This window comes from Aedes albopictus, chromosome 2 (assembly GCF_035046485.1).
Source record: "Aedes albopictus strain Foshan chromosome 2, AalbF5, whole genome shotgun sequence".
NCBI classification, from domain to species: domain Eukaryota; kingdom Metazoa; phylum Arthropoda; class Insecta; order Diptera; family Culicidae; genus Aedes; species Aedes albopictus.
In genome coordinates, this window is record NC_085137.1 from 180,320,623 (window position 1) to 180,341,191 (window position 20,569).

Genomic DNA, 20,569 nt, shown 5'->3' on the forward strand with positions numbered 1-20,569 from the left:
GTCTCAACTTTAAACATTTCTGAAGATACACGTTATACCTGACGTTAAAGACAGACACGGAACAGGCAGATTTCAGTCTTCCGGAGGAAGATGCGCTAGCAGCTGTACCGCACTAAGAACACACGGAAGTTCTACGAGAAGTTGAACCGCTCGTGCAGAGGCTTTGTGCCACAACCCGACATGTGCCGAGACAATCACGGGAATCTTCTAACGAGCGAGTGTGAGGTGGTCAAGAGATGGCAGCAGCATTACGATGAGCGCCTCAATCACCGAGAAAAAATTCTACTCAATGACTGAGTTGGCCTTACTCAGAAATCTAAAAATCCTTTGTTTTCTTACTCAGTTTCGGCTAAAAGTGGGACAACCCATTGGCAATGGGTTGTCCTACTTTTAACGGAAACTGAGTAAGAAAACAAAGGATTTTTAGATTTATGAGTAAGACCAACTCAGCCACTGAGTAGAAATTTTTCCCTGTGATGATGACGTTGCGAGCACCGAAGGTGGCGCGGTAACAGATCTAGAAGTATGTATTTACGTGCGCAAAAATGGTGAAAAGTTGGATTGCGATCGCGCGATAACACTACTGAGCGCTGCCTACAAGATACTTTCTCAAATCTTGCCGCCATCTATCACCGATTGCAAGGGAGTTCGTGGAGCAATAGACGAGTGCACTGATGAACTGAATTCTTTGCGGTCCGAGAATTTTGACACTAGAGCGGGGCCACTTCCAATCACAAGTGCACGATTTACAATCAGAATTGAACAATTCTGATTGGGAATGGCCCCGCTCTAGGGCCGCTTCACAGAGATTTTGCTCCACGGCGTCACATAGATGTTCCGAAGTTCCAACTTTTACTCGCATGATCAATATTCATATCGCCTAAATGTGTCGAAAAGCTGTCTGAATATGGCAGAGATGAAAAAATTACTTTAATCTAGAATGAGATTAGTTTGGCAACCCTTTCCTACATGCGCTCAACCATGTATCACCGCTTGCGTGCATGCACATAGGGGACTGCACGAAATTCTTTCCCTCTCATTCACTCTTACAGACATTTTGTAAACAACAAGGCCAAGAAACGTCAAAATCCCATACAAAATCAAAACAATGCAGTGCCCTATAGGGCACTGCATGAAATTATCTCCTTCTCTTTCACTCTTGCAGAAATTTGGTAAACAACAAGGCCAAGAAACGTCAAAATCACATACAAAATCAAAACAGTGCGGTGCCCTATACCTACGTTTGTGTTTGTGTACTTACATTCATTTATTCGAGCAGCGACTGACGCGGATGATAGTTTCGATGACTGTTCAATGTGTCAGTGTGAACCGTACTGAATGAAAACAAAACAGAAAGCAGATGATTCGCAATCAATGAATTTGCAATTCTTATTGTAATTCCATTCATTGCTTTTCATTCGGCTCGGATTGGTTCTAGTTCTCAAAGACAAAGACATCCCATTTGTAATTCAATGGGTTTTTAACCTAACGGTAGTTTTTTTTGAAAAAGTGGTGTTTGTGCTTGAAATCGTGAAGAGCAATAAGAGCTCCCATGTCCGACGCAGTGCGGAACCCGTTTATCGATCCGACGACGGTGACTCGCCAAACTAGAGACCGTGCTGGAGAAGACCATGCAGCAACCATCGATCTGCCCGATGGGGACGAAGGCGATGACATTCCCGCAGCGATGACCGAATCGTACAGTGAAATCGCCTACACGCAAAATTTCTTCGGTACCGGTAATGCAGATGAACCGGACGGAGGCGGAGCCACCGATGATGGCCAGCACGTACCTTCTGGGTCGTCTTCATCGTCCTCGTCGCAAACTCGGAAGCGACCAGACTCACTGAACTGTGACAAACGAAAAGGTTAAGAATGCTGTAAATGACTTAATATGGCTTTAATTTATTTGGTTCCCTAATCTACAGACGCTTCCTTTCCCTACAACTTGGAGGGGACGGTTCGAGTGGACGGAAACATGACACACTTTGTGGCCGAAAATCTTGAGTACAAAATCAAGCTGGCAAGTCCGGTGACGGTGACGCGAAAGGATTCCAGCAATCTGTCCGGGTCTCGACAGAGCACACCTTCGGCCGCAACGGGTGGAATGACCGGTAGCGGGCCCAGCGGTTACGGCCTGATGCCAAAGCCATTCATGATGCCACCCCATCTGCAGCAGATCGATCCGAACGTGCTGAATGAAATCGAACGGGAAGCCCAAGCGCTGGCCGCTTCGGTTGACAATCTGACGGAAAATCTCTGCTCGGTGTTGCACTCGATTTCCTCGATCACGGCGGATAACGTGGAAATCTACAAGAACGCCGTCACCAAACTGACCGACTGCATGGATGGGAACATCAAGTGCATGTACACCATCATGGCCAAAGCTGAGGAGATATCGAAGGCGATCAAACCGGCCGAAGCATTGGCGACGCGAATGTAAGTACCTCAAGCGATTCCATCCGTTCAAACTGCTATCAACATCCTTTTGATTTCTTCCAGACGAGAGATAAAGCGGCTCGTTGATATGTTCGAAAGTAACGTTTAGAACTAGACATTCCGCTTCTATCTACATCAATATTGCGGCATATAGTGGAGCCAAGGGTCAGAAGCATAATCAGCACCGATCAGATGCTTTATGGATCTCCGTTTACCTGGCTTCCTTGGTACGTGTCTGCGATGAAAGGTTAACGTGAGCACATGTAAGTACATAGTTCACTACATACCTACTAGAATTAATATTTATTTCCATGCTACATTCGCGGCCTTTTCGTGTGTAGAATTCAAAAGAAAGTCCATGGTTTAACATAGTTTTAGGCTATCAACATTCACCATAGTAGAGAGGGGACATGGTTAGTCACAATCTTTAGTATTACCGTGATGGTCATCGTTTGATGATTCAATTGAGTGGGAGCAAGCGCGAAACATAATATAAAAGAACAAACGTTCAGGTCAGGTAACCCCCGGCTGACCCCAAAGGTTCCAACCTAATGTGAATAACAGAAAAATATCGATCGCAAATCCAGAAAAATCAGGCAGAATTTCTTTCCTCAATAATCATCAAGAGCACCTTGTAGCTATTCATAGAAATTTGAATCTCATTTATTTCGTTTCCATTCCAACATTGAAATATGATCATCAACAGATTGGCTTTGAGTTATAGCCTCAACATACATTACAGTAAAATTAATCCTGATCACCCGAAGAGCACCTTACAATTACTAAAAAAAAGAGGTCACAAACTCACAAAACAAGTTAACTAAACAAAACTAAATCGGAATCTTCCGTCTCCAGTCTTAGTCAACGATAAACGGTGGGATGTGCCCATTGAACTTACGCTCGATCTCTTCGGCCACGGCCAAACAGTGCCGATCGCGGTTCCGGCTGGCAACAACCTGAATTCCCAGCGGCAAACCGTCCGGATCCAATCCCAGCGGGATCTGAGTAGCTGGAACGTGCAAAACATTGAACAGACACCAGTAGCTGAAGTTGTAGATGTTCACGAAAGCCGAATAATGGTACGGAGCGGCATGGGTCGTACTGTGGTAAAACAGCACTCCATCGTCGCCGAGCAGTTCCGTCAGCTCCTGGTCGCACTGTCGAGTTATTTCTTTGATCTTGTCGGCATTCTCCTGCGGCAGAATGCTATCGATCAGTGAGTAGATAGCGGCCATGGTGTACTCGCTGTTCCCGGTGAGCTTCTTGGCCAGCTCGACCAGCGGCGACAACTGCTTCCCGTTTCCTAGCAGGTTTCCGAAATTTGCCGGCTCTTGGGTCATCCAGTAGCGCCACATGTTGGTGGTCTTCTCGGTACCACTCAGCGTCACCTTCTCAACCCCAGTGGGAGCAATAGTCTGGAAGTGTTCCACGACACGGTTCATGGCTCGCTGCAACTGCGGATGCACCGAACTGCACTTGATATCTCCCGAACTGGGAATGTAGAAGTATCGTAATTTCTTGAGATCAGTCTTTTCGTCTAGCTTGAGAGCTTGGGAAGCCTTCGGTCCAACAAGGGTCTACAAACACAAAAACACATTGAAATAACACTTTCAAGTAAGGAATTCTTTCATTAGGCTTACCTTCATGATTGGCCGTAAGTCGGATGCAAAACGCGTCATCGGCCCGGCAACGACCATGGTGGAGGCTTCCCTGCCGGTACGTAGAGAGCAACCACGAGTATTGACAATGTTCGATGTGGGTTTATGACCGTAGATTCCGCAATAAAAGGCTGGCATACGGATCGAGCCTCCAATGTCGGTTCCTGTAAGTGCAGTAAAGAGACCATGAATAATAATATTCTTTACGAGAGAAGTGAACATATGTAATGTAATCTTAACTGTACTACAGCCTAAACCGATTGAACATACTATTCTTTACGAGAGGTGAGTGTAGAATTAGCTTAAGTTAAAATACACATATAAAAAAAATCTTTACAAGAAGAGTGAAAACATGTCAGCTTAACTAGACAGCTAGAAGCCACAGCTCAAATTTTCAAAAGCACAAATCTCAAGAACCGAACGTCCATTTGTTCTACCACCAGCGGGTAACCAATCGATCAACTTTTCAGCGCAAAACAACATTCGGTTCTCTAGATTTGTGCTCTTGAAAATTTGAGCTGGGGCTTCGTCATATCTTCACCTTAAACCGAACATTATTCACTTTACATCAACTTGGTTAAAAAGAATAATCGTAAACGCACAATGAAGCAACTTGTTGTAATGATCATAGTTTTTGCTAATTGTACAGCTGTGTTCATAAAAATAGCAGTGAAAGCAAGAGTGAAAGCCGTTTTCCATTCAAATGGTCAACTTTGGCATGCTGTAACTTTGTTCTCCTATGAGCGACTGAGTTGAAAATTTGACACCGAACTACAAATATGGTGAATATTGTTAAAGCAAAATCTGAGAATTTTTGATGCACGTGGAAAAAAGTTAAACACTATGTGAAATTGATCAAAATAATAGCAGTGTTTGTTCTGATTTTTTCAATTCAGCAAACAATTTTAAAAATTTTATATTTAAACATTAACTTGTAATGAAGGTATTTCTTGCTTCTTCAAGGTAAAGCTACATTTCAATTTATTTACACTGCTATTATTTTGAACAACTTCACATAGTGTTTAACTTTTTTCCACGTGCTTAGAAAATTCTCAGATTTTGCTATATACATATTTGTAGTTCGCTGTCAAATTTTCAGCTCAATCGCTCATAGGAGAACAAAGTTACAGCATGCCAAAGTTGACCATTTGGTATAGAAAACGGCTTCCATTGCTATTTTTATGAACAAACAATACTCGGGTAGAAGAAAACAAGAAAAGAACATCAAATTTAGCCATTAATGCCATTAGCTGATTCAAATATTGGTTTGCTGGCTAAAAGAACTAAAATACTAACTGACTTTGTACTGGAAAATAACTCAATAAAAGCTGATTTTGTTGTTATAAGAACAATTGGCCGGGGTTCTGCTAAACCGAACTAAGCGCCAAAAACTTTATTCCGAGATAATTAAGATTAAAGTTCAACCACTCACAAATAAACAACAGCTAAGATGATTTGAAACTTTTCCACACACATGTAACTTACAAGCCTTTATTAATCATCAGAGATGAAGAATACATGTAAATTATTTGAAATCATTAATATAATTACATTTAATTTTTCAGTACTTCGCACTCAATTCACTCTGGCTGAACAAAAACATTGGAATATGGTTTATAGTTCAGTGTGGCTGACTGTGTTTCTTTGTTTCATAGAAAACCATTCGGATTGTGAAAAAAACTCGATTTTTCATCGTCTATGAAGTTGAAATCGATATCACTTTACAATTCTTTACATGAATCAGAGAGGACGCGTATATTAGGGTAGCATGGGAATATGAACGGCGGAAGCCCTCCCAGCTCAGCCCTTCCCACCTATGTTTTTTTATAGGTGGTGCATGTGCAGACACAGAGCAAGGGTGATTATGTAAAATGATGTCCTTGCATGTCCTGAGTTCCTGAGATGTGAAAGTGGAGCAATTTGTGTACTTCAAATTTATACTGGTCGAAGAAAACCATGAAAATGATCTGCCAAAGTGAACTAAGACAAAAAAAATCGAAAATATTACAGAGACTCGAACTTGGGCCCTTTAAGTGATAACCAAGCACGTTACCTCTAGGTCATTTTACTTAGCTGAAGGTCAGTCGTTAAGTCTGAATCAAGTTCTAAACATTCTTCTCTAGCATGGTTTTCGTGAAAATGTAATTTTTCGATCAGCCAAAGCGAACCAAGTGTTTGATTTGTTTTCAAGCTTTATTACTCTTATTAGCCTTGTTGTTCAATGACGGCTTCTGTGTTAAATTATCAGTATGAGGTGTGTCGACATAACGCAGGTATTTGAAACCAGTTGATTTTTGTATTGTTGAGAATAAATAGATTCTAAAATGGCGATCAGCACCATCGAAACATAATTGTATCCTACAACATCCGTATTTCTAATAACGTGTTCAATTCTTCCACAGATTGTTACTATGAGTCGGTTGGAAGTTAGAAATTTGACGGCGATGAGCATAACTTGAAATGTTCTTCATCTGGAACAACACTAAAACATTTTGCTGATCCTATGGAATGGTTTACAGTTCACTCTGGTTGGATTTTTTGTATGTTCTGCCAAACAGAAATTTTGAATTTTCTCCACGAAGACCTGTCAGAATTACTGCATTTTTACATGGAAGGAGGATCATCAATTTCTTCATCCTCAATTTTTCAAAAAATGGTCTTTGGTTCGGTTTAGCAGAGCCCCGATCAATTGCCAAGGACAAAATAGTTTTCAGAAGATCTTTATAATAGTTAGTTTCATCCTTATGATTGGACAAAACTTTATTGCTAATGTTTGTCCTTGTTGGGATCCTACAATAATTTAAAATTTAATAATTAGGTTAAAAACTAATAAAAAAATCCAAGTGAATAAATAACATAAGCATCATGTACCGACTTTTCAAACCCTATAAACCTTCTCTCTATTCTACCCTCTTCGAATGAGTGTTATCAGTTTTGAACCTTTTAATTCCGCCCTTTCATGCTTGTCGTTTGACATATACGCGTATTTCGACTACCACTTGTAATCTTCCTCAGTGTCAGTTATACTGCCTATGATCGCCTAACTGTCCCATATGAATAGGAAAACCAGCAAATATGGGACTGACATGCGATCATAGGCAGTATAGGGGATAACTGACACTGAAGAAGATTACAAATGGTAGTCGAAATACGCGTATCTGTCTAATGATTAGCATAAAAGCATGGAGTTAAAAGAGTTAAAACGTACAAAACTTTTTACACTCATTCGAATAACATGAGAATGTTATAACGGGTTATGATGGCTAAATTTGTTATTATTTTATCCTTGGTTCGTTCTTCGCCTCTACCCGGGTTCATTCAAACATCCAGAATTGCTCCAATTGCTTTCAGTGAATCTAGGAGGAAGCAGAACAGGAGCAGAAATTCATACAGAGATTCCTTCAAGAGTTCAAGTATTATTCAAGAGTTCAAGAATTTGCTTTAGGAATATTTCCTAGGAATTTCTACAGCTATTCCATTGAAAATTTCTGTAATATTTCCCCATGATTTTGTAAAGAAAATCCTCCAGGTACTCTACTGAAGGATTTCTCCAAGAACTCTTTTAAAGTTTCTCTTTTTTTTTTAGTTTCATCAAGCGTTTCTCAAGAAGGTTCTCTTGGTATACTCCAGGAATTTCTTCATTCCTTCTGAGATTTCTTTCAGTGATTTTTACAGGGAGTTTTTAGGATTTCTCCAGAAATATCTTCAGGCACTCTTTCAAAGTTTAAAAAAGCGGTTTCTTCAAAAATTCTCCCATGATTTTTTTTTAAATTAAATTCCTTTGAAAAATCTGCGACAATTACTCTAGGAATTCTTTGAGCAATCTCTTCAAGGATTCCTGCAGACATGCCTACAAAAAAAATGTAATTGCCGCTTCGATTCTGTCAAAAATATCAAAGATTTCTCTAGAGATTTTTTTCAGAATTTCATCCTGTACTTGCTCAAAACATACACAGTAAAACCGCTCAGCACTAAAATGTGTAAGCCCTACTCATAAGTGCATAATTTCCAGACCACACAAAAATGTGTTGCAGTTACACATTCTCGAAAACAGCTCGTACACTCGTCTAGATGCGAAATGTCGATATTTTTTTTGTTTTCCAAGGTCACTAGTAAACCTAGCTAGATTGCTGTACAAATTTTTTTGCGAATTTAACGATTTTGCGGACACAGGAACTGATTTTGTGAATGTGCAAGGGTTACACATTTTTGGTGTAGTCTGGAAATTATGCACTTTAGTGCTGAGCGGCGTTAGCGTGTACTGGAGGTTTTTTTACTAAAGGAATCCTTTGATGATTTTCTGAAAAAAGCCCCTGGAAGAACCCAAGAAGATACTGGTTGAGATTCCCTGAAGAAGTTCTTGACCTATGCTGGGTTCTCATTTAACGCTTGTTTGCAAATTTTGTTTCCGCTCCTGCGTAGTATGTGGCTGATCTACCCCCACATTCGTTCCTGGATTTTTGTCGCTGTCGGCTTTTGATGACATCGACTATGGAGCTCCACATTGGAGATCCAATTGTGAGGCCACCATGCACGAATTATATACCGCAGGCATTTATTGATGAAGACCTACAGCCGTTGAGTGCTCCGCTGATACACACCATGTTTCACTGGAGTACAGCAGCAAAGATTTCACGTTCGAGCTGAAAATTCGGATTTTGGTGCGTCGACTAATCTGATTGTTTTTCCATACATTTCTTAAGCTCGCAAAGGCAGGTCTCACCTTCTTGATCCGTGCACCTTGGAAGCTTTCAACATGCTCCCCTCATCCACCGTGAAGCTGGAAGGGTTGGCCGTGTTTACATCCATCGATTTGGTCTTGTTGACGTTGATGGTGAAGAGCGGTCGGCAAGATCATCGAGCTTACTTTGCATATCAGAGAGCCGTTGTGCTAAGAGAGCAACGCCAGTTCAAACCCAAGTAACAAAATTAATTTTATAATGCTTTTGAAGAATTCTTCAACACCTGTTCTTTAAAACTGAATATAAACCCAATTGCTCTGCAACACTACATCAACTCAATCATAAACCCGCCATAAGACCAAAGAGGCCCATCCTATGGTAGTCTTGGAGAGTTGATTATAAGGTTTTCTTAAAACCTGTTGTACTTCGCAAGATGTCTTCAAGGCGAATTGATCTCTGCTTGCAGAACACTTCAAGTGCACGATAAAACGATCATAAAATTGTCTGTTTCTGTTGCTGCTGCACTGCTGCAGCTTTCATGATGGATGATTCGTTTATTTGAGTCGGTAAAAACATCATGAAAATGATACAATATTATTTTTGGGATTAATTTCTAACACAAATTGGAAAAATTTCCCTATTATAACTAGGTTGTTCACTGCCAAGCGAAAATCATCGTTTATATGTTGCATGATACTTCCAAAAATTGCAACGCGCTGCGATAATAATGGAGTAATAAAATAATGAAAACTATTATTTCAGGTCAGGAGAGCAATATTAATTAGTTTTCTCAACATGGCTTCCGTCGAAATCGTCGAAGACGTCCATAACACAAGTTTACAAAATAAAATGAAAGTCGTGAACTTCTGTCAACGACCAAAATTTTTGAAGCACAATTTAGTGCTGATTTCGAAACCGACCTTCAAAAAATTAAAAGTAGAACAGTTTTTGAGTTTTAGCTCAATATCGAGTTTTACAACTTTTCAAAATATGTAATTTACTAAAATTCAAATATATTGCGTTTTGTTCAACCAATTTTAAATCTTTTTCCATAAATTAAAAGCTGAATACAATACCATTCGATCATCTGAATACAGGTTTTGCGTCAGATTGATGAAATTCAAGATATTGACGATTTTTAGGGACAATCTTCTTAAATTTAAGCAAAATTTCCAAATTTTTTTGAAGAAATGTACTTTTTTTAATAAGAAAAAACCAACTTAAAAATTCTTTCTCGGCGTTTATTTGACATATCATATGTAGGCGAGTTACAGTAAAAATTTCAGCTCAATCGGAGCATTGGTTACGGAGAATGAGATTTTTGAAGTGAGCGACTTTGCTTAAAAATAGAACAAAAATCGATTTCAAATCATCAACCTTGTATGGAAAGTCGAAAAAAATTCCGCTCTACTGTAATTTTTTTCTTTCGCTTTTTCGAACTCAGGGCATGATTCTACACCAAAAATGATCATCAGCTTACCGAGTTCAAAAATGCTGTAAACTAGTGTAATTATCGGTGGTTTTATTCAACATCACCATAAGATTGTCTCAAATTACTTTCAACTTACGCAAGAGTGAAAAGGGTAACTCAAGAATACTCTGATTTATAACGTTCTCAATGCAGCCTGGTTGATCTCCACCAAGAACGCCAAAAAAACCGAAATAAATTTATTTCAACTTATGCAAGGGTAACAAGTGTTACTCAAGAGTAGTTCGATTTATGACGCTCTTGATGCGGATTTATGCAAACTCCGCCGAGAACGTCATGAATCTTATATATCAAATTGTAAATAAACAAATTAATTGCATCGCAATGCGATGATTTGTTTAAAACTATGAGGTGGTCATTAAAGTTCGATAAATTACATTAGCAGCCCGGTAACGCTGCCATCCGGAGTACCCCGGGAACCGGTCTTGATGCTGTGCAGTGTCAGATTCCTCCGGTTGGCGTTTCCCACAGGTAAGTAGTTGTTGATTTTCATGGTCTGCAGCAAGACGAATTCATCATCTATTGAGAATCGACGTTCTGGTTTATCAAACAACCTCGTTTCGGATGCTGAAACTGAAGGAGTTTTACACTGCGCCGCAACAGAGCCGGTTTTCGGACCTGGTGTTCTTGTTTGGCAGCAATAACCGATCGATCACAATCAGATTCTGATGCTGTAGTTTTTTTTTCTATTTTTCATTTACAAATTTGTTCTCACTCAAGAACAGTTACTCTTGCTCAAGAACGGTTAATTGAAGATAACTTCAAGAACCTTTTAAAACTGACATTAAGGTCAACCGTTCTTATTGTGTTTGTGGTTTTATGCGCTGAACCCCAAGTATTCTTGGAGATGTTTTTAAAACCACACATTGCTGAAGAATAGTTGTGCTCAACAGAAACTCTTATAAAATCACTACAGACTACGCAATGTTTTCATAAAACTATCATAAAAATAAATAAAACCACATAGAATCAAAATTGTTACTTGGGAAGTCATTTAGGTGCTCCATGGTATAATGGGCTGCCACAGCAACGCACGATTTGGTTCACGATCAATCGCACCTACCAGGATCTCGTCGATTACGATGAAGAACAGTTGCGGTGATAGCATACATACTTGCCTCAATTTAGCGACGACCCCGATGGGATCGGGCAAGACTTATATCCGGTTGAGGATCACTTTGCAGAGAATTTTGAGAACGATGCACAGCAACACTGCCGTGTGAGGCATAGTTGTCCCATGTTAATAGGGATTCGGATTCCCATAGAACATGGGACAACTATGCCGCACACGACAGAACATATTATCACATACAGTCAGGTCACCCTTTTTGAGCACTTTTGCTAAGTCGACCGGAAATGTCGCGGTTTCCAATATGTTGCAGAAGATGCAGCAGTTGTGCATCTCGGCTGATATGCGATCGATTCCCAGGGCCCTGTTAGATTTCATGCTACAGATGGTTGTTTCTATCTCTTGCAATGATGGAGCTTCGGTGTTGACACGGGTAATGCGTCGAACCCTTGGCGGATCATGCTGAGGTGTTGGTAGCGTGGCCGATATTTGAAAACGGTTTCCAAATCTTAGTCCCACTAGGGCGACGTGAGACATCATAGAGAAGACGAATGTCGCCAGTATGTGCGGCTCTCTCGCTTTCGTCGGCTAGGGATTTCCCCTACGCTCTTTTGTCCCCCCTTCATAAGCGCTTCACTTCCTTTTCACTGCTCTCTCTATCGCGGCTTCGGTGTTCCTTCGCTCCTCTATCTTCCTCATCCTCTATCCTGTCATCTGTGATCCACTGCTTTCTATGGGTGCGTAGCTCACCTAAATTATTCTCGCCGGTGGCGATGAAGACATTCTTGATGATGCTCCATCGATCTCCTACGCTTCGACCTTCCGGTATATCCACAGCACGGTTCTCTAGTTCCTCGACGAAGGACCTTTTCACCGCAGCAGCTTCCAGTGTTGAACTGGCGCCTGATTTTTCCTCCTTTCGATGGATCCTCGCAATGCGCAGCCGGATTTCGCCGATCAGGAGATCATGGTCGGACGCAACGTCCACGCTACATTTGTTCCGCACACCAAGAAGGCTCCGTCTCCATTTCCGGCTGATGCAGATGTGATCGATTTGATTTTCCGGAACGCCATCACGGGAAACCCAAGTCGCTTTGTGCACCGGTCGATGGCGAAAGAGCGATCTCCCAATTACCATGTCATTGTTGCCACAAAACTCTGCAAACAGTTCACCGTTCTCGCTCATTTCTCCGAGATCATAGCTTCCCATGACGTGCTCATAGTCCGAATTGTCGGAACCAACCTTCGAGTTGAAGTCTCCCATGAAGATCTTGATATCACCTTTTGGATTCTTATCCACGACATCATTCAGTTGAATTGTCGGAACCAACCTTCGAGTTGAAGTCTCCCATGAAGATCTTGATATCACCTTTTGGATTCTTATCCACGACATCATTCAGTTGACTGTCAAAGTTCTCTTTGTCTTGCAATTCGGCAGCATCGGTTGGCGCGTACCATTGGATCATGGTAAGGTTTCGAACCCATGTTCTGAATCTGGCTACAATTATCCTCTCATTAATAGGTTCCCACTCCATGTGCGCTGCGCAGGACACCAGCTTCACGGTGGCGAGGAGCGTGTTCACCTCGTAGGCCAGAGTATTGCAGAATTTGATCCGACGTCAATCTGTGTTCTCCAAAATTCGTCCAACGGACTTCGCTCAGTCCTAGGATCTCAAGCTTCATACGACATGCCTCAGCGCTTGAAAATTGAAGCGTTTTACCTCAGACGAATCAAAGTTTGCTCTTCTTTGGCCGGCGCTTTTCAACCCAAAGCGGTAGCAATATGCCTTCATTGGCTAACATGCTTCAGAAGCAAGTGGGAACGGGAGCAATAAAAAATATGTGTGAGAGACGATGATTCAGCGCCGTGCGGTTCTCTGTATCTCTCTCTTCGCCGGTGTATACGGTAATGAATATACTTGATATTTATCTCGTTATTACAGTGCAAATGACATAAACTCGAATTAAATCGATTAAAATAGTCACGTCCATCATTCTCTTACAGTGAATCAAAATTCGACCATCGCGCAACAATAATGACAATGTCGCAACCTGTATTTGTTGCGACAATCCACCCAATGCGACATAAGTTTGTCCCAACTTGAAAATAATAGGATAAACATCGTACACCACGAGTTTAGAGATTTTTCAGCCTTGCATTGCGATTTTCGAACGGTAACTTCGAGTCGGTAAACACTGCAACTCTGTTGAAGATCTATCATCAAACAGTTTCGACTTTGGACTAGTAATAATTGATTATTCACGAGTTGAAAAGTGCGCAACAAAATCAGCTTCCATTTTGTCTGCAACAAAAATTTTCGAGATCATGTCATTATCTGTTACGAGTAGGGATAAAGAGTAATCGTCGCGCCTTCTTTGTTGCTTGTTTTGTGCCTCTTTTGTCGGACAATTTTCTTCACTGTTCTCTTATGAATAAATTGATTATTTTTACAAGTTTTGAGCAAAAAATAAATCCACTGAATCATTTACGCATCTTCAGCCTCACCGCAACAAGCGAGAAATAATGGTTACCAGTCAGTATGCTTCACCAGCCAACCGACCGATGAGGAATAGTGGTCGCGGTTGGTTCGGTTTCTCTTTGCTCCCTGTGCGTGTTCGTTCGTAGTGATGGTTGGCGTTGATGACTGATCGTACCATTCAGATTCACTAAAATTCAAGCACTGGCATGCCTCATTGGCTCAGTTTACCCTGCTGGAATAGAGTTAATACATTCCAAGTTCCAATTCTTGTCCGTTGTTTCGCGCTGAAAGTCGTTAAATAAGTTCGTAGTCTTTCATTTTCCTTGGGTATAGCTTCCGGCGAAGGAGCATTTCAAACTCCGCCGCTTGATGCCAAAACAGACGCTGTTTGAGCCGCACCTCCTTGGCGAACAGACGCTCGGAACTTACCTCTTCAATCTAACTGAAGTCAGAAAGACAACAGTGCCCAGGCTGCACTATTTACCAGCTAAGCATACAACTCTTAGCTGGCGGTCTTTGTCATCGTTTGACCCGTGGAAGCATGAGGTAGGGGGCATTCATAAACCACGTAGACTTGGTGGGGGGGGGGGACTTTGAGGACCGGAGCTATGTTGGACGCTCTCCTTATCGACTTACCGTTTTGCACCGTTTTTTGCCCCCAGAAAGATTGCTAAACTAAAATACTTGACGAAATTTCTAAACGAATATCTGGAAGATTTCCTGAAGACCTGAATGAACTCCAGGAGATATCAATGACGGAATTTTTCAAACATTTCATGATGAACTTCTGCAGGAAATTTAAAAATAATTACAAAAAAAATCTTCTGAAAAAAATTCATATTAAATTTCTGGAGTAGTTACCGAGGAAATCCTTGAAAGAATTCCTAACAAATACCCTTGAGAAGGTTTTGATGGAAATACTGGTGAAATTCATTAAACAATTCCAGAAAGATCTCTGAAGAATTCTTTTTTGACAACATCCTGGAGAATTGCCAAGGAATAAAGCTCTGCAATGTATTCACAATTTGTTCCAAGTGATACGTCTGTTTGTCTACGCCCTGTATATTTTCATGATTGTTTTTAAAACCAATTGAAACTAACTTTTAAATAATTGTACTATAATAGCGAATACTTCAACTGAAACGCAGTATGGCCTCTACAGAGTAACAAAAACCTGATCAGGAAACGCCAGAAATGTAGAGTTTAGAGGGGCAACAGTCCCCTTTGCGTCAAACATGTGTTAAAGTAATGAAAGTGACGTTATAATGTTACGATGAATGTGATAATGACGCAATGTTACGCACGAACACGATCCGTAAAACGCACGCTTCATTGTTTTCTAAACGCTTACATTCCCAAAGGGAATCGATGGTTTTTTTGTTCAATTGTCCATGCGTGTATGTATGACTACTAATCACGTCAAAGCCATGTTAAGCAGAAATATTATCATCTCTTATGATAATTTGATTATCATGATGATGAGAATCAATTTTCAGTTTGTAATTAGATTTAGTTCCATTTGCGTCTATTCAGATAAGTAGATTTTGATTAAGTTTGAGTTGAACTTCTCATTGACTGTTCAACTCAATGATGCAAATAATCACCTCACGAATGCTCAAGCAACTTATCAATTGTATTTTTATCGCTTGCGATTGAACTGTACACTGCTCAGCGATGACCAGAGGCAAAGAGGTGCCAAAACGAACATGATGTAACTCACAAACGGTTTTGCACACATCTGTCAGTGCCGCCACATGCTCACTCAAATAGACGAGCAACACCGAATGGGATGGTTTCAGAAGCTACGGCACGAACGCTCGACACGCACACAGCAGCAACATTCGCATGTACCGACACCACCAATAACGTTCCCAGCCTACGATGCTTCGCTATAAGCTGATCGAAAAGCATCGGAAGCGATGAAAAGACAGGCTTGGCTGGAACGCAACAGCTCAACGGCGAAAAGGAGCAGCCAACAATGTTGATCAGCGTCGAGTCGGTTCGTGTGCTATTGGTACGGGAGGTTGGTTTGATAAAGCGAAGAAGGGTGAAAACGTATTCGTTGTCGAAAGCGAATCGCATCATTTCGCGAATGTTTTCACCAAATAGCAAGCTTGGTTCAAATGAGTTGTATTTTTTGAGATCACATTTCTTTATTCGAGAAAAAATATAAATACTATTCATACTTTAAATTTAGAACATCGTGCAAGCCAGAGATAACTAATGACCACCAAACCCGCCTCAGGTCCATCGAGGTTCTCGTCTAAAATACGCAACAGAATTACCAATAAATTGACATGAACTCTAACAAGAACCTGCTCAGAATCGCCCGAGATTCACAAAATAGTCCTGTTCAATGAAGTTGATTGAACATTGTTGAAGTTGCTGCATTCTGCTCTTACCTAATCGTCAACAAATGGGTAAGAGCAGGATGCAGCAACTTCAATAATGTTCAACCTACTTCATTGAACAGGACTAATATCTTGTTCAAAAATTTGCACGCCTGCTTCTCAGCTTAGTGTACTATGCTATGAGCCCTTCCACAGCTATTAACTGAGAGCTTTGCAGAGGCCAATGACTATTTTGCATGTGTATATCGTGTGGTAGGCACGTAAATATTTTTTGCCCAAGGAAGTCAAGGAAATTTCCCTTACGAACAATTCCTGGACCGACCGGGGTTCGAACTCGCCAACCTTAGCATTAGGGTGTGGTTTATTTGTCAGAAGTTTTCGAAACATTGGAGCTCGTATGCTTTTATATCACAAAAAAAGTTTGAACCAAAAATTTGAGGTTTAAACGTGATGCAAAAATAAAGTTGTATTTTCGATTCCTATAAAATTATTTCTGAATAAACTGTATAAACGTACAAAATTGAAAAGTTTAAATTTTTCGAGTTATTCTCCCAGATACTGGGATACTGTTATTGGCAATAATTGTTTTGTTGCAGCAACAAAATCTGTTAAAGTTGTCGGTGATAAAAAATAGTAGGTACAATAAACATGTTTTAACAGAGTGCAGTAGTCATAAACTAATTGATAAATATTTCACTAGGTGCAAAAAAGAAACCCAATTGAAATGCTTACTGAACAGAAATTTACTTACATAAACCATTATTTACAAAACAAAAAGAAAAACAATCATCACGATGCCTAGCAAAAAATAACAACAATAATAGACGCAAAGTTAAACGCTATATCCTAAAATGTTAAGACTCGACACCTTCAGTACTTGAAATGAAAAGAATCCACCACCACCCGATGTAATGATCTTATTTAGGAAAGAGGAAATATACATATTACGTAGCGATAGATGATAGCATAGAAGAACTAGTTTACAGAAAAAAAAAAAGACTAGACCAAAGGAACAGATTTCTACAACTATGTAAGCAAAACTACCATATGCAAGCTACCACGATGCATCAATTAAAAACAGACAGTTCAACTATATAGGTACGCTTTAGTGGGCAAGAGAAAATAATTTTAAACCTAGTCCGAAGGCAGTGCCACAAGCCGCAATTAGTGCTCCTTCTCCTCCACTGGAGCCACCGACCGTGCGCCGGCTGTCGTATGGGTTGTTGGTTTGGCCGATCAGATTGTTTCTCGTTTCTTGCCTGTGTGGGGGAAAGATTAAAATTTTAGATCGATTAGCATTATCAGATGGGTACCGTAAAATGGGGACACGGTGATCAGTTCGACAGTAAATAAGTGTTAAACAGTTAAGGACTCTAGCACAAATCTGGATAGAAATCTAACGAATTCAGCTGAAATTCCTACGAGTGAACATGCTACGAGCAACATTCTCCCCAGACAGATCTTCTTGACGTGTTTCAAGCGATGTGCCCTTAAAATATCGAGAAGATTTTTATGCTCTAGTACTATAACTTCTCGGTGCTACAACAGCATACCTATATCCGAAGCGATAAATGCGAGCGTATTCAAATTGAGTTGAAATTGGAAGTATTTTCAAAATATCATTGACATAAAAACTTTTAACGCCAATGGCCATAATTTAAGCTTTCTGTTTTATCTTGCCCAATACAGCGGGATGCGTTGGAACGGATCAACAATTTTCAAATTTAAACAAAATCCGTATATGCTGTCAACTTATATGCTCATCTTGCACCACCCTACCCTATTTTCAATGCATACCATGTTTTTTTTTTCAACTCAATACTTTTCTACCATGATTCGTCTCTAAGAAGATAACTCCTAAAAAAATCTAAAACCTAAAAAATATTTTGCACGGAAGAGTGATACCCAAAAAACAAACTGATCAATGTTACCCCTCGTAACGGTACCCACGCACATTTCCTTACCATCGATTAATTTCCGGAATGCTGGTGGTGGCGATAATGATAGCACCCGCTTCCTTCATCAACCGAACGCACTCGGCGTCTTCCTTGGCTTTCACGTGCCTCCGGGCGGTGATGCCCAGCGTGTGCAACCTGTCCTTCACGGCAGTGCTATCCTTGGTCGTGAAGGGTACTCCCAGGAAGGGCTTTTCTTTGAACTCATTTTCCGAAACGAGCCCGCGCTGGATGCGATCGTCGATCGCTTTGGCCTCCTCCAGCGCTTCGACGAAGGGCCCATCAATGACAGCGTTCACAACCGGGTTGACCTCATTAAGGCGGTCGATGTACGCACTGACCACCTCCAGACAGGTCACCTCTTTGGTTCGGATCATTTTCGCCAGCTCCTGCACGCTGTAGGTCACTATGATACTTTTCCTCTGAAGCGGAGGGCATCTCGCACGACTTGGTCCCCAGTACCATTTTAGCACCAGTTCAACCAGATGATCAATTAGCAGATGTATTATCACAAAAATGTTGAACACAACGCTGTAGGCTATGTCCTTTATCATTTGGTTTGGCTTGTTCCGTTTCTGCAAGCAGGAGAATACCGTTCACTTTTAATGAATAATTCAACTTCGAAGCTCTACGGCTTTTTGATTCGATAAGCAGTTTTAAATTGTTCCGCTACATTTCGCAAGCAGTTTCGACCTGCTGTGTTTTATTTGCAAAAGAGTTGCTTGGTGCTTGGCATCAATATTTCGCGACGTCATCATAGTAGTATAGTAGTTCATTGGTATACTTACGCTTCGCGTTCCACGCCTACTGCTGTTGGTGGACATTCTGATCAAAAAGGTCTTTATTCCTGATCTTTTTTCCGAATCTAGTTGCACTTGTCCCTCGCTTCACTTTGACCCGCGAACACACTAAACCGCTGTATGTACTCCGACAACAGCTGGCTGGAGCGATATCTTTCACGGAAGGAACTAGATTGTTCCTAAACTAAAGCAACCAACTTGATGTCTTCGCTTTCACTTCGCGATTGGCCGCACCACACTCTCGTTCCGAAGCGACTGTCGCTCTCACCATTACCGTCTCTCTGTAAAAAGTAAAATCCACACTCTACACCTGATGCTCAGTGGTCGTTCTCAACTTTTTGAAAGCAATCCAGTTGATGTTGCTCAATGATCAAGACTAGGTATCCCGTTCATAGGTCATACTTATTTAGACTAGATCCTAGACAAGATCAACATGGTCGATATTTTGGAACACATTTTTCTTTGGACGCACGAAAAAATTGTTCCGGGCTTATGCGAAGAAATATACAACGTTGACCCACCCTAAAACGTATCCTCTACTACAGTAACAGTTATGTGCGAGTACGATGATTACGGTTTGACAGACGACCCGCTACTTCTTTCTGATGGCTCTCGCGGAGGCGCGCGACAGCTTCTTCTGATGGCGATCTGTGCTTTCGTGTGTAGTGGTAAAATCTTATTGGGATTCTGATGTGTCAAATTCGAACGATCAGGGCTGCCAAACTTCAATCATTTCAGTCACATTCACACTGAAACAAAATTATTTCTGCATTAACATGTCTAAAGGGTCTAACTCGTTTTGTAAACAAACATTGTTTCTGTCGCTGTAGGGCTCATCTCGATCCACCCACGCATCTGGGGGCCGTTATCAGAAAGAACGAAGATAGATCTTTCTGATAACGGCCCCCAAATGCGTGGGTGGATCGAGATGAGCCCTACAGCGACAGAAACAATGTTTGTTTACAAAACGAGTTAGACCCTTTAGACATGTTAATGCAGATTTGTTCTAAAATTCTAGATGGAGTTTAAATAAGGGCGAAAGTATTTAACATAATCGATTTCTCTTCATCGACCCTCTCTTCAAATCTAGTTTGCACCACCCGCATAGAAAAATACAATTCACGGTATCACTCATATTATAAGAAATTGGTTCGTGGAATGATAATGATACAAGTTATAATAATTGTATGATTGCATGATTGAAAATCAAAAAATGATATTATTCAGTACTTTTTAGGGATCATAGAACCGTTATCATAGGTTTTTTAACTCAATGATAAATAAATAATTTTGAATCATAAATTCCCGTGAATTCACCGATTTGATTACTCTGAAAAGTAAAGACGAGGAATCACTGTTTCGGTTTCTTACATTAGGGAACTCCACAATATTGACCCAATTGTTCACGCACTTGTAAATTAGGTCGGGAAGGTCATAATGTCTTTCCTGGCGGCAACAAAACAGGAAGCACACTGGAATGGAATCACATCACTATTTCACTGCTCTGCGGCATCCAAATCTATGCATTTGCTATCGCACTATGATGATGATGCAACATACAACGCCACCCGTGTATGTATAATAACATTCACAGCGACTATTTTCGGGGCCAAAGGGTGCAGTTCCTAGTAGGCAACCCGATACGC

At 40.8% G+C, this 20,569-nt stretch overlaps 2 protein-coding genes across 2 annotated transcripts; one reads left to right on the top strand and one right to left on the bottom strand.

Moving 5' to 3' along the window:
* Positions 1-1,318: 1,318 nt before the first annotated feature.
* On the top strand, positions 1,319-2,758 carry LOC109409246 (BLOC-1-related complex subunit 6). The gene is made up of 3 exons (XM_019682661.3): positions 1,319-1,868; positions 1,929-2,439; positions 2,503-2,758. Exons 1-3 carry the CDS (start codon positions 1,553-1,555, stop codon positions 2,546-2,548), a joined length of 873 nt encoding a protein of 290 aa, XP_019538206.3. The 5' UTR covers positions 1,319-1,552; the 3' UTR covers positions 2,549-2,758.
* Positions 2,759-3,071: 313 nt separating this feature from the next.
* On the bottom strand, positions 3,072-19,318 carry LOC109409247 (fatty-acid amide hydrolase 2). The gene is made up of 5 exons (XM_019682662.3): positions 18,912-19,318; positions 18,133-18,698; positions 17,303-17,427; positions 4,080-4,261; positions 3,072-4,016 (listed from the first exon to the last, which is right to left on the bottom strand). The coding sequence occupies exons 1-5, from the start codon at positions 18,945-18,947 to the stop codon at positions 3,297-3,299; spliced, it is 1,629 nt and encodes a 542-aa protein (XP_019538207.2). The 5' UTR covers positions 18,948-19,318; the 3' UTR covers positions 3,072-3,296.
* Between the last annotated feature and the right edge of the window lie 1,251 nt (positions 19,319-20,569).